The 13,990-nt window shown below is 49.9% G+C and overlaps 1 protein-coding gene across 1 annotated transcript; it reads left to right on the top strand.

The window, feature by feature from the left end:
* The first annotated feature begins 8,430 nt into the window (after positions 1-8,430).
* Positions 8,431-13,928, top strand: Hsp90ab1 (heat shock protein 90 alpha family class B member 1). Its single transcript, XM_041655467.1, has 11 exons — positions 8,431-8,587; positions 9,839-9,985; positions 10,100-10,306; positions 10,526-10,819; positions 10,916-11,224; positions 11,467-11,632; positions 11,827-12,017; positions 12,105-12,252; positions 12,369-12,637; positions 13,127-13,460; positions 13,570-13,928. The coding sequence occupies exons 2-11, from the start codon at positions 9,839-9,841 to the stop codon at positions 13,677-13,679; spliced, it is 2,175 nt and encodes a 724-aa protein (XP_041511401.1). The 5' UTR covers positions 8,431-8,587; the 3' UTR covers positions 13,680-13,928.
* The last annotated feature ends 62 nt before the right edge of the window (positions 13,929-13,990 follow it).

Raw genomic sequence — 13,990 nt, 5'->3', positions numbered from 1 at the left:
CACAGAGAAACCCTGTCTTGAAAAAAAAAATGTGTAACCTTAAGCCCTCATGTTGAAAAAGGCTAAAAATGAATGGGCTAAATATTAAAGTTAGGAAAGAGAGGGGCTGGAGATGTGGCTCAGCAGTTAAGGCTCCGTGCTCAAGAGCACTAGTTTTTTTTTGGTTTTTTTTTTGTTTGTTTTTCGAGACAGGGTTTCTCTGTAGCTTTGGTGCCTGTCCTGGAACTAGCTCTTGTAGACCAAGCTGGCCTCAGAGATCCACCTGCCTCTGCCTCCCGAGTGCTGGGATTAAAGGCGCGTGCCACCACCGCCCGGCAAGAGCACTAGTCTTGATTTCTGATTCCAGCAACCACATGGGGGTTCACCGTCATCTCTAGTGGGATCTGATGCTCTCTTCTGCCATAAAAGCATACATACAGCTAGAGCACTCCCATACATCAATACATAAATCTTTAAAAATGTTTTTTAAAAGTTAGGAAATAGAAAACAAAGAAAAGAAAAGGGGCTGGAGCCCGTAAGATGCTCTGTTTGGTTTCCAGTACCCACAGTGGGTGACTGACAACCGCCTGTAAGCCAGCTTCAGCGAGTTCAGTGACGTCAGAAGAGGGCATCAGATTCCTCTGGAGCTGGAGTTAGAAGTGGTTAGGAGCCACCCAACATGGATGCTAGGAACTAAACTCGGTCCTCTGCCTTTTGATTCTGTGGTAGTAGCAAGTAGTCCTGACTGCTGAATCATCCCCACATCCTGTGTCCGTCTGTCTCAGCTTTGGGAGTACTGTGTTGTGGGATATTTTTCTCTGTTTGTTTTTTGAGGGACCTACCACCCAGCTCCCAAATAAATCATACACGGAGGGCTATTCTTACTTATGGATGCCTGGCCTTAGCTTGGCTTGTTTCTTGCTAGCTTTTTTTAACCTAAATTATCCTGACTACTTTTTGCCTCTGGACTTTTCTCTTTCTCTATTCCTGTATACCTTTCTTTGCTTCTTTCTCCGTGGTTTGCTGTGTAGCTGGGTGGCCGGGCCCGCTGTCCTCCTCTCCTTGTTCTCTCGTTTGCTCCTTGCTCTCCTTGGTCTTGGTTCTTCTTTTATTTTATACTCTCTGCCTGCTAGCCTCCCCATCCTTGCTCCTACCTCACTATTGGCCGTTCATTTCTTTATTAGGACCATCAGGTGTTTTAGACAGGCACTGTAACACAGCTTCACAGAGTTAAACAAATGCAGTGTAAACAAAAGTCACACACCTGAAAATAATAATCCCCAACAGTGCTGGGATAACATTTCAGTTGCTACACCCATTTGAAACTTGACTTACTTTATTTTTGTTTTTTTGAGACAGGGTTTCTCTCTGTAGCTTTGAAGCCTGTCCTGGAACTAGCTCTTGTAGACCAGGCTGGCCTCGCACTCACAGAGATCCACCTGCCTCTGCCTCTGCCTCCCAAGGGCTGGGATTAAAGGTGTGAGCTACCACCACCCGGCTGAAACTTTATAACCTAAAATATGATTAATATTTATAAATGCTCCAACTATCTTGGGGGGCAGTGGTGAACAGGACCTCACTGCATAACTGTATAGACCTCGCTAGTTTGGAACTTGCTAAGTAGACTAGCCTAGCCTCAAACTCACAAAGATCACGCTTCTGCCTCCTGGCTTCCTGAGTGTTGGGCGTAAAGGCACGAGCCAGCATTCCCACGCAAATGCTCCAGCTTTCAAGATGGCTCTGGGAAGATGGCTTAACTTCAGAACTGATTGCTGCACAATCATGAGAGCCAGACTTTGGGTGCCAGCACCCCTGTAATCACCTGTGTAACTCCAGCTCTGAGGGATCCAACTGCCTTTGTGCAGGAACAGATTGAGAAGCCACACACAGCTGCACACGCACAGCTGCACACACAGGTGCGCACACAGTTGCACACACACAGGTGCGCACGCGCACACACACACCACTTTCCAAAGGGCTCGGGGTTTAAGCCTAGTTGTAGACCTCTGGTTTAGCATCTAAGAGAGAGCCTGGTTTAGTTCTCAGGCCAACAAAGAAATGCAGGGAAAGGATTTGATTTGACTTCTTAGGCGCCAGATCCCCTGATGTGTGAGGGGCAGGAATCCGTGAACTATTCAGCATGGGTGTTGAGATCCAAACTGAGTTCCTCTGGAAGGCCAGCAAGCTCTCTTAACTGCTGAATCATCTGTCCAGCCTGAGACGCCTTTACACACACACACACACACACACACACACACACACACACACACGACAAGACAGGCTAGGCTAGGCTAGGCTAGGCTAGCTACTATGCTACTATGTGGTGCACATAAACTTTGTGTTTCCTTGCCTCTTGTCCCCCAAGTGCTGGATTACAAGAGTGAGATTTTAAGAATGAATCATGACTGGTTCAGTCAGCTCTGGGACTCCAACCTAGGTCTTTCTGCATGCCAGGCAAACACTCTCTATCAGCCTACCTACAGTCCAACCTTAAAATATTTCCATTTGGAAAGCTGGAAAGATGGCTCGGCAGTTAAGAGCACTTGCTCTTGCCGGGCGGTGGTGGCGCACGCCTTTAATCCCAGCACTCGGGAGGCAGAGGCAGGTGGATCTCTGTGAGTTCGAGGCCAGCCTGGTCTACAAGAGCTAGTGCCAGGACAGGCTCCAAAGCTACAGAGAAACCCTGTCTCGGAAAAACTTAAAAAAAAAAAAAAAAAAAGAAGAGCACTTGCTCTTGCAGAAGATGAGGGTTTGATTAATTCCCAGAGCCAAGGTGTGGCTCACAAGTGTCTGTAATTTCAGTTCTAGGGAAACAGTGCTCTCTCCTGGCCCTAAGGGGTACTGTGTGCACAAGCTGCACATAGAGAAAGGTTGGCAAAGTGCCCATATACATAAACTAAAACTTAAAAATAAATGAATAGAAAAAAAATTAAAAGATGCTCGAAACTTTAAAGAGACTAAAATTCAGATTTCATGTCATTTTCACTTATCAAAATGCCCTCTTTAACTCGGGCATGGAGGCATTTGCTTGTCCCCACATTCTGGAAGCTGAAGCAGAGGAGCCTAGAAACTGGGAAACCTGTCAAAGCGAGAAAAAGGCAGGCAGGGAGACTGACGACAAACAGGAGTGGGAAGGGATTGATTTTATGTTTCTGACTTTTTTTCCAACTAACAATGGTAAAAAATAAGTCTGCCTACAGGTCATGAAAAAGAAGCGTGGGCTCAGCTGCAGCAGGTAGTGGCCTGTTCATTCCTGTTTTAGCTGGCCACCTTCCAACAGCTTTTGAGGCCTGATCAAGCAGAAACACCATCTTGGGAACAATGGTGGTTGAAGTTGCCGCTGGGCCCGAGGGTCCTGGAGGCCTAGGGGGTTTAAGGCCGTCCCTAGCGACCTTCCTCACACTTCAGTTTAGGATTTAGCGTGGCACTTGCAGCCTTTTATAATCCAGCCCCTGCCTCAGGGCCACTTTCAGTCCTTTGCCAGGTTTCCGGAAGGGGTTCCTGAGCTATGACTCCTCTCTAGGTCACTGGGAGTCTCCTGGCTTTTTTCTCTTCTGGGAGCAGACTTCCACACTAACTAACCTGACTCCACAGGCTCTAAGCCGGTCCCTTTCCTCAGGCCACCCTGGGTCATCCTTGGCCCAAGCAGGATAAGGGATCCACGCTCCCCACCCGTCTTGTGCACATTTCTTTGCATTCTCAGGCAAGGCTTTTCAGTGGGGACCCAAGAGTGTCAGTGGAAGGAGGGGGAACTTCCGGACACAGACAGGACTCCAACCTGCTATGTAAGCTTCCTACTACTGAACTATCTCTTCGGTCCTCCTCCCTCTTTTTAAAAAGTTTTTTGTCTTCTGGTTTTTTGTTTTGTTTTGTTTTTCGAGACAGGGTTTCTCTGTAGCTTTGAGCATGGCCTGGAACTAGCTCTTGTAGACCAGGCTGGTCTCGAACTCACAGAGACCTGCCTGCCTCTGCCTCTCAAGTACTGGGATTAAAAGCATCCACCACTACTGCCCAGCACAATTTTTTAAAGTAAATTTAAAAACTAATTGTACTATTTTGTGTGATCGATGTGTGTAGGGGGATGTGTGCCATGGCACACCGGAGTCCAGATGACAACTGTGTCTCTGTGGATTTGGGACTCAAACTCAGGTCACATTTACACTGCACACACCCTTTACCTACTGAGCTATCCCATCTTAAAAATAACTTGTTGGGGGGGCTGGAGAGATGGCTCAGCGGTTAAGAGCATTGCCTGCTCTTCCAAAGGTCCTGAGTTCAATTCCTAGCAACCACATGTTGGCTCATAACCATCTGTAATGAGGTCTGGTGCCCTCTTCTGGCCTTCAGGCATACACGCAGAAAGAATATTGTATACATAATAAATAAATAAATAAATAAATATTAAAAAAAAAACTTGTTGGGGCTGGAGAGATGGCCTAGAGGTTAAGACCACTGACTGCTCTTCTAGAGGACCTGGGTTCAATTCCCAGCACCCACATGGCAGTTCACAACTGTCTATTGAAAGACCCTCGACGAGGACCTCTTTTCGGGAGGAGACCTCCCCAACGCCAAGGAACAGGCCGAGACCGCACGGATGCAAATCACAAGAGGTTTATTGAGTAGACACAGGTACCTGTGGGCAGCAAGATCTCTCGGAAGATTTGCGCACCTGCCAACTGGAGGGCAGGCTTTTTATAGGGAAGAGCAAAAAGCAAGTTTACAGAAGCAAAAGCGTGGTTATCGGTCGACCGGAATGAGGCGGGGGCATGAATGGTTTCCTCTCTCAGCATGGGTGTCAGCAAGAAGCAAGTTTACAGAAGCAAAAGCGTGGTTATCGGTCGACCGGAATGCGGCGAGGGGCATGAATGGTTTCCTCTCTCAGCATGGATGCCTGGCAACAATCATCCTGTTCCTATCTTATAGCTAACCTGCTTTGTTGACATCTTGCCTTGCAGTCTTCCTATCTCTATCTCCTGCTCTCTCAGGCACATGGGATGTTCTTACGGGAGTAGGCTGGCTGCTGATCCGGAGAGTTTTTTTTTTAAAGCAAATAGGACGTTCCCCCGGGAGCATGCTAGCTACGGGTTTTGAGGAGGGGGTCTGTAGGGTCTTTCATCTATAACTCCATTCTAGGGGATCTGGGTCTCTTGCATGGACATATCTGCAGGCAAAACACCAATGCACATAAAATAATAATAAATTATAAAAGATAATTTGTTATTATTAAGTTAAAGAATAATAAATTATAAAAGTATTATTAAGTTGTATGTATGTGGTGTGTGCGTGCACTTGAGTTCAGGTGCCTGTGGAGTTAGAGGCTTTGGATTCCCTGGAGCTGGAGTTACAGGTGGTTGTGAGTCAGGGACACTAGAAACAGACCTTGGGTCCTGTGGAAGAGTAACAGTGCTCTAAACTGCTGAGATACATCTCTAGCCCCCAGGCTGTTTTTTTTTTTTTTTTCCTAAAGAGAATTTATCAGCTGGTGCATTCCTTCAATCCCAGCACTCAGGAGGCAGTTGGATCTCTGAGTTCGAGGCCTGTCTGGTCTACAAATTGAGTTCCTACAAAGCTACACTGAGAGATACTATTTTTTGGTATCCTGTGCCCCAAGAAAAAGAGAATTTATGATATGTATAAGATATGTGAGAGCCAGGTGGTGGCAGCATATGCCTTTAATACAAGCACTTGGAGGCAGGAGCAGGTAGATCTCTGAGTTCAAGGCCAGCCTGGTCTGGAGAGTGAGTTACAGGATGCCAGGACTCCATAGAAAAACCTTGTTCCAAAAATAAAAAAATCATTTGTATGGAACACAGGCACCCTGTGCACATACAGAGGCTGGAGGACAATTTTAGGGGTAAGTTCTCTCCTTTCGCTATGGATCTGGGATCAAGTTCAGGTCTAGGCTGAGGCTTGCAGGACAAGGGCAAGTGTTTTTAGCCACTGAGTCATTAGTTCCCTAGGCAAGCCTCCTCCCCCGCTGTTTTTGAGACAGAATTTGCTCCGGGCGATGGTGGCGCACGCCTTTAATCCCAGCACTCGGGAGGCAGAGGTAGGCGGATCTCTGTGAGTTCGAGACCAGCCTGGTCTACAGAGCTAGTTCCAGGACAGGCTCCAAAGCCACAGAGAAACCCTGTCTCGAAAAACCAAAAAAAAAAAAAAAAAAAAAGAGACAGAATTTGCTACATAACCCTTAACTGGTCTGGTAACGTGTAGTCAGACTGGCCTTGGAATTACAGGCATCCTCCTGTCTCAACCACCCTAATACTGAGACAGACGTGTGCCACCAGATCCAGCAAAATGACTTTTTTCTCATTTTTAGTAACTATGAATGCAACAGGATCTCTCTTAGCCTATGCCAGCCTATAACTTGTAATCCTTTTGCCTCCGTCGCCCCTGTGCTGGAATTACAGCTGTGTCCCATCATGCCCAGTGACTTTGCCCAACCGAGAATGTCCCTGGAAGCTGCTGAGGAGCCTTGGTCCTGACCTTGCTGGGGGCCGGGCAAAGGGAAGACCATGCATAGGGGTGACTTCTGGTCTGCTTCAGACTTGGGTCCTGGAAAGAGAGACCATGCCCCTCCTGTTCCCATTCCATGACCAGAACTGAGAGGACCGAGGGTTTAGTGACCTTGCTATTCATGAATCCTTCATTTTCCTGTCCAGGAAATGTATAGACTAGCTAGCTTTCGACTGTTCAGAGGCCAAGGAGAGGCTGTCAATATTGTCCAAGAACTAGGGAACCTAGGATTTGGTATGTGTTAGGTAAACACTCTATCCCGGAGTTAAATGTCCAGTCCAGAAAACAGCTAGGCCCTTTTTACTGAGAGAGGGGATGGTTTCAGATTTTGATCCAACGCAGCACCCTGGGATCTTTCTGGCAATCCTACCAGTGTCTCTACTTTCATTTTTCTACGGGCTTCTAGCATGCTACAGTTGAGGAGAGGATAAAGACAGGGCCGGATTGGAGGATAACGGGAGGGGGGGGGGAGGGAATGAAGAGGACAGAGGGGCAAAGGAAGGGGACAATGAAATCCCATTAGGTAAGCCAGCTGCTGCACATGCACTGGGAACGAAGGTGTGGGGACCCTGGCCAGAGTGGCTAAGAAAGGAGAGGAACATTTACAGGGCACCGAGTGTCCATTCTCTCCTGGAGTGTTCATACCCAGCAAGCTTCCAGATGGGGCCTGGGAAAATGGCAAGGCTAGACTGACAGCTTCAGGAGGCTGGATGGAGGGCGGGCTCAGTGGAAAGGCAGGGTGGAGGAGGTTCTAGCGCAACTCGGTTCTGGCACCTGGAACTGCACCAACCTGTGACCAGTGTGTCTTCTTGCAGCTGCCTAGAGCTCCCACTAATCTGAAAAGATGGGGACCTCCTTCTCCCTAGGTCTAAAGAGCTGCAGTAGGGAAGAGGGCTAGAAAAACGAAACCAGCTTGAGAAACAGCTTGCTGTGCTCGCAAAGGGAGGGCGCATGGCTCCGCGCGCCTTGTACGTGGGCGACCTCGGAGGCTGAGGGGTGGGGAGTGTTCTACCCAGCAGTGTCCGGTTCCCTGTCTGTTCACAGAAAGGTGTCCGCCGCAGTCACTCACCCCCGCAGATCCCGTGCCCGATCCAGGTCAGTCTCCCCTCCCCCTGTGCTCCACAGCCCACCCCACGCTCCACACCCCCACTGCAATGTGGGCCTCCTGGGCCCACGAGTAGAGAGAGGGTCGTCTAACCGTAACCCACGGTACGAGGACTGGGGGAGGAAAAACATCTCGGCAATAAGACGCAGGCAGTAGGCAGCGACAAGCCAAGCTGCTTGCTGCCCCCGCCGCAGCGGGGGAGGTGGAGCCTCGGGGGGGAGGGGTTGAGACCGCCGAGACAGGCCTAGAAACTGCTGGAAGAATCGCAGTACCGCCGCCGCAGCCGCTGCTCCTTCCGCCGCGCGCCGCCAAAGAGTCCCTGCCGGCCCAGGCCCGCGCCCCTCCCCCCTGGCCGAGCTGCTCGCCGCCTGCTGCTGCTCTCCGTTCCGGAGGGTGGGGGGAATCCCAGACTCCCTAAAGTTCGACACCGAATTTCTCATTGTCCTGTCCTCTCGATGTGCGATCTGTAGTGAACACGCTAGGAAGATCGGGTCTGGGAATGGCAGCCGAGCTGGCCATCACCGTGCTTTTCCCAAGTGTTCCCTGAGGACTGGCCTCGTAGGAGTGGAGGCGCCTGCCTCGAGATTTCTGAGGGAGTCGGAGGGCTACTGGCCCGAAGACACATCACTAATGGCATATGCGTACCCGCTGGGCCTCACCTCGCGGGGCCGTGTCCCCGTGCTGAACACGGCATTGAAAAGGCCTTGACTCGGAGCCCAGGCCCCGCGCCCGCTGCTCCCCGCCCCCTTCCCCGATCTGCTACCATGACGTCAGGTGGGCGGGCGGCGGCAGGTGCGCGCCCGTAGCCACTCCTTTAAGGCGGAGGGATCCAAGGGAGAGGCCGGGCTGTGCTTCGCCTTATATAGGGCGGTCGGGGGCGTCGGAGAGCTCTCTTGAGTCACCCCCGCGCAGCCTAGGCTTGGCGTGCGAGTCGGACGCGCTCCGTGCCCACCCTGCTCTGTGCTACTACTTGGCTTTTCTGTCAAGGTAAGGCCGCGGCCCCCTGCCCCTGCGGCTTTGCGGGGCTCCTTTCCGAGTCTCTTCCCTCTCTCCTTCGCCCTCCCTCCTTCGCATCTTCCCTAAGGGGGCTCGCCCGGCCCGGCGGCTTGTGGGCTGATTGTGCCCGGAGTGCCTCGGATTGCTAGTGGTCGACCCCGCCGGGCTTGTGCGGCGAGGCTCCTCGGTGCCCCGGGTGGGTCCCCAGCGCGTGAGGTGGGGGCGCGGCCCCGCTAGGTGGTAGGTAGCCGCACGTGGTAGCCGCCGACCCGGGACGCTGCCATGTTTGCCCTCCACTTCCGGGCGCGGCTGCAGGGTCCGCGCGGTGGCGGACGCCTCTGCGTGACTCAGCATGGCCCGGCGAGGTTGGACTGGCCACCTCTCCTGGACGCCTTCCTCAAGGGGCTTAGTTTTGGGGAGGGGTCCACGGATTGGTAGGGGTGCTTGAACCCATTGCTTTCCTTTCTAGATCTTTCCTGCTCTCCCGGTGGAGGAGGAGAAGCGGGAAGGGGGCAGGCTCGGGAGGATTCATAGGTCCCTCCCCTACTCCTCCCCTCCCTGGAGCTCAGATTGTTCTGGAAGCCTCTAGTGCCCCGCCCCAGTGCCCGGATGCTGGGGCAGTGGGAGGGTTACGGTGGCGCCCCCTCCCCTTGTGGCGCCCGCCGACGCATGTCCGGCGGTGACGAGGGTCGCTGCATGGCTTGGGCCACCATTTTGCTTGGGTTAAGGCCCATGCAAGTCTGCGCAGTGAGCGGTCACGGTGGAGCTTTTACTCTTTGTCCTGATTTGATTACCTCATGACTGCAGCCTCGGGTTCTCTTGCCTTGCTAGGATGGAGCAGCACATAGAAACACGGCTGCTGTTTCTGTTAGTTTCTTTTACGCCTAAATGAAAAAGTTGTAGTTCAGAGATTTCCCGTTTATATGCGCCCAGGGGTTGCTTGGGGGTCTTAGTGTGTTGGCGAGTTATTCTCGAATTTTAACAAGGTATGCCGGTAGCCAGGATCGAGAGCCTGATGGTCGAGCATACCGTTCAGAAATTATGACTTTGCGTTTGTTTGAAGAACCGTTCTTTGGGGAATTTTCCACTGTGGATTTGCTTCTCACTGTAGCTTCAAGGTCTTTTTAAAAATGGCGGTTCTCCCTTGGGAATGGATACTACCCAGTTTAAAGCAGTTTGAACTGGATTTTAAAATGTGCAGCTACCATGGTCTTTGATAAATGTGTGATCTTTCGTTCTTAGATGCCTGAGGAAGTGCACCATGGAGAGGAAGAGGTGGAGACCTTTGCCTTCCAGGCAGAAATTGCTCAGCTCATGTCCTTAATCATCAATACTTTCTATTCGAACAAGGAAATTTTCCTTCGAGAGCTGATCTCCAACGCTTCTGATGTGAGTGTTCTGGATTTCTAAAATTTTTGGAAGTGTAGGGAGTGCCAGTTTGAAAGGGAAGGGACCATTTGGATAAATGGAATAATGTGGCTGTGTATATTTATGTATTTGCAGGCCCTGGACAAGATTCGCTATGAGAGCCTGACAGACCCTTCCAAGTTGGACAGTGGTAAAGAGCTGAAGATTGACATCATCCCCAACCCTCAGGAGCGCACGCTGACTTTGGTGGACACAGGCATTGGCATGACCAAGGCTGACCTCATCAATAACTTGGGAACCATTGCTAAGTCTGGCACAAAGGCTTTCATGGAGGCTCTGCAGGTGTGTGGTCATTCATCGCCAGCACTGGTCCATCATTGCTTTTAGCTTGTTAATTTCCCAAACCTTGTATCACTAACAAGTACACGTGGAGGTCAGAGGATAACTTTGACCAGTAGGTCCTGGGGATTGAACTCGATTGTTATACTTTCTCAGCAAGCACTTTTGCTTGCTTGTGCAGAATCGTTTGCTTCCCTCTCAACTTTTAAAATTCTTTGGCAGGCTGGTGCAGACATCTCCATGATTGGGCAGTTTGGAGTTGGGTTCTACTCAGCCTATCTGGTGGCGGAGAAAGTGGTTGTGATCACAAAGCACAATGACGATGAGCAGTATGCCTGGGAGTCCTCTGCTGGTGGGTCCTTCACAGTGCGTGCCGACCATGGTGAGCCCATTGGCCGGGGCACCAAAGTGATCCTTCACCTCAAAGAAGACCAGACAGAATACCTGGAGGAGAGGAGGGTCAAGGAAGTGGTGAAGAAGCACTCCCAGTTCATAGGCTATCCCATCACCCTATATGTGAGTATGGGCTTGGCAGTCTGAGCAGGCTGCTGGGGTGTGGCTTTTGCCTTTCCTGGTGGTCTCTACAATTCATTATTCAATTTGATGATTTAGCTGGAGAAGGAACGAGAGAAGGAGATCAGTGATGATGAGGCAGAGGAAGAGAAGGGTGAGAAAGAGGAGGAAGATAAGGATGATGAGGAGAAGCCTAAGATTGAAGATGTGGGATCGGATGAGGAGGATGACGGTGGCAAAGATAAGAAAAAGAAAACAAAGAAGATTAAGGAGAAATACATTGATCAGGAAGAGCTGAATAAGACTAAGCCCATTTGGACCAGAAACCCTGATGACATCACTCAAGAGGAGTATGGTGAATTCTATAAGAGTCTCACCAATGATTGGGAGGACCACTTGGCAGTCAAGGTATGTAACTGGAGCCATAGGACATCAGGCCTGTGTTTGACAGTGTTTTTACTACCTTCTGGAGGGACTCTCTCTGGGTGTTGGGCATGACAGCCATAGTTCTGATTGGAGGGCACTTTGCTGCTAGTATTGTAGGTTTCCTTGGTACTGAGGCTGGTTTCTTGCTAGGGCTTTAGGAGTGTTGTTTCTGTGGTAGATGCTGGGACCTGAGGTCCTGAGATGCACTACTGGGTTTCTTTCAGCACTTCTCTGTGGAAGGTCAGCTGGAGTTCAGAGCATTGCTCTTCATTCCTCGGCGAGCTCCCTTTGACCTTTTTGAAAACAAGAAGAAGAAGAACAACATCAAACTCTATGTCCGCCGTGTGTTCATCATGGACAGCTGTGACGAGCTGATACCTGAGTACCTCAGTGAGTACCTCCTGAGCTTCGGTTATGTAGTGCACACAAACTCTTAAGTAAATCCTGCAGCATACAAACTGAGACTGTCTTTAGCCCAGATAATTATTAGTCTTTGGCTTCCCAAACCTTCACTTGACTGGATGGTTTGAATCTGACAACCAGGCCAGGTTTGATGGGCTGTGCCTTGCTCTGGTTGATTGTAGACTTCATCCGTGGCGTGGTTGACTCTGAGGACCTGCCCTTGAACATCTCCCGAGAGATGCTGCAGCAGAGCAAAATCCTGAAAGTCATCCGCAAGAACATCGTGAAGAAGTGCCTGGAGCTCTTCTCTGAGTTGGCTGAAGACAAAGAGAACTACAAGAAATTCTATGAGGCCTTCTCCAAGAATTTAAAGGTAAAATGAAAAAGTATTTTCTCTCCTGATTACTTTGTTTAGGGTATTATTTCTTTCCAGCTCATAGGACTCTTTCTTTGCCTATAGCTTGGGATCCATGAAGATTCTACTAACCGCCGGCGCCTCTCTGAGCTGCTCCGCTATCACACCTCTCAGTCTGGAGATGAGATGACCTCCCTGTCAGAATATGTGTCTCGCATGAAGGAGACACAGAAGTCCATCTACTATATCACTGGTATGTAGGAGCTTGGGTATGATGGAAAGAAAGCTGCCTTGTGTGGGAGATTGAGGAGGGACAAGTGGCAATATGGAGGCCTTTTGGTCACTGGGTCATGTTTAATAATCCTATAGGTGAGAGCAAAGAGCAGGTGGCCAATTCTGCATTTGTGGAACGTGTGCGGAAGCGGGGCTTTGAGGTGGTGTACATGACTGAGCCTATTGACGAGTACTGCGTGCAGCAGCTCAAGGAGTTTGATGGAAAGAGCCTGGTCTCTGTGACTAAGGAGGGCCTGGAGCTGCCAGAGGATGAGGAAGAGAAGAAGAAGATGGAGGAGAGCAAGGCAAAGTTTGAGAATCTCTGCAAGCTCATGAAGGAGATCTTGGATAAGAAGGTTGAGAAGGTGAGTTTGTTTTAAGTTTGCCCCCTAGAAATAAATGTTCCTGCTGCTGTATAGCTGCTACTGGGTTGATCAGATAACGAGCTCTCTAGGCTCTTCTTCCCTAGCAATATTGTCAGTCTCTTGATGAAAAAAAGTAGGAACTTTTTTCCTAACAGTGATTATCACACATAAAACATTAGAAAAAGGCCCTGATATGTTGCCCAGGGTTTGTTTCAAGGTAGGGTTTCTCTGTAGCTTTGGAGCCTGTCCTGGTACTCACTTGGTGGATCAGGCTGACTTCTAACTCAGTGGTGCTCTGCCTGTCTGCTGGGATTTAAGGCATGTGCCCCCACTGCCTGGCTGCCCAGGTTATTCTTGAATCTCTGAACTCAAGCTACCTTTAGCCTTCATAGTAGCTGTAGTCTATTCATCTTCCATACTTAAAGCAAAGAACTTTACATACAGCAGTTCCAGGGCAGCCAAGGTTACATCTTGTGACTTTGTCCACAGGTGACAATCTCCAATAGGCTTGTGTCTTCACCCTGCTGCATTGTGACAAGCACCTATGGCTGGACAGCCAATATGGAGAGGATCATGAAGGCCCAGGCACTTCGAGACAACTCTACAATGGGTTACATGATGGCCAAAAAGCACCTAGAGATCAACCCTGACCACCCCATTGTGGAGACCCTGAGGCAGAAGGCTGAGGCTGACAAGAATGACAAAGCTGTTAAGGACCTGGTGGTGCTGCTGTTTGAAACTGCTCTGCTCTCCTCTGGCTTCTCACTTGAGGATCCCCAGACCCACTCCAACCGCATCTACCGCATGATCAAACTAGGCCTGGGTGAGTGAGGGAGGCTAGGTTTGTGAGCTCTGTAGGTGGCAAGTTACTGAACTGGCTAGACCCTTGGACAGACTTAATACTACTATCTTGTTCAAATCTTTTTTTTTAGGTATTGATGAAGATGAGGTGACAGCAGAGGAGCCCAGTGCTGCTGTTCCTGATGAGATCCCCCCACTTGAGGGTGATGAAGATGCCTCCCGCATGGAAGAAGTAGATTAGAGATGCCCTGGGAAGACCATGTCCTCTGTATAGTTTCCCTGTACTCCCCTAGCAGCCTTGACTGGCCCTGACCTAACCTGGCTCTCTGCTCATGCTAGAGGATCTCCTACCCTGTCTTGTGCCTTAAGGCAGGAAAATCCCTTCCCACAGAATAGCAGGGTTGGGTATTGTGTATTGTGGTTTTTTTTGTTTTATGTTTTATTTGTTCCGGAATTAAAAGTATGCAAAAATAAAGAAAATGCAGTTTTATGTAGTCCTGTTCTCCTTGTAACCCTCAGGATGCTGTGGTGGTCGGTACATTCACTTCTTCC

Source organism: Microtus oregoni, unplaced genomic scaffold (assembly GCF_018167655.1).
Source record: "Microtus oregoni isolate MIOR12 unplaced genomic scaffold, Mior012 000007F_ref0000211, whole genome shotgun sequence".
Lineage (NCBI taxonomy): Eukaryota > Metazoa > Chordata > Mammalia > Rodentia > Cricetidae > Microtus > Microtus oregoni.
Note: the sequence above shows the minus strand (reverse complement) of the source record. Positions and strands in the feature narration are given on the sequence as shown.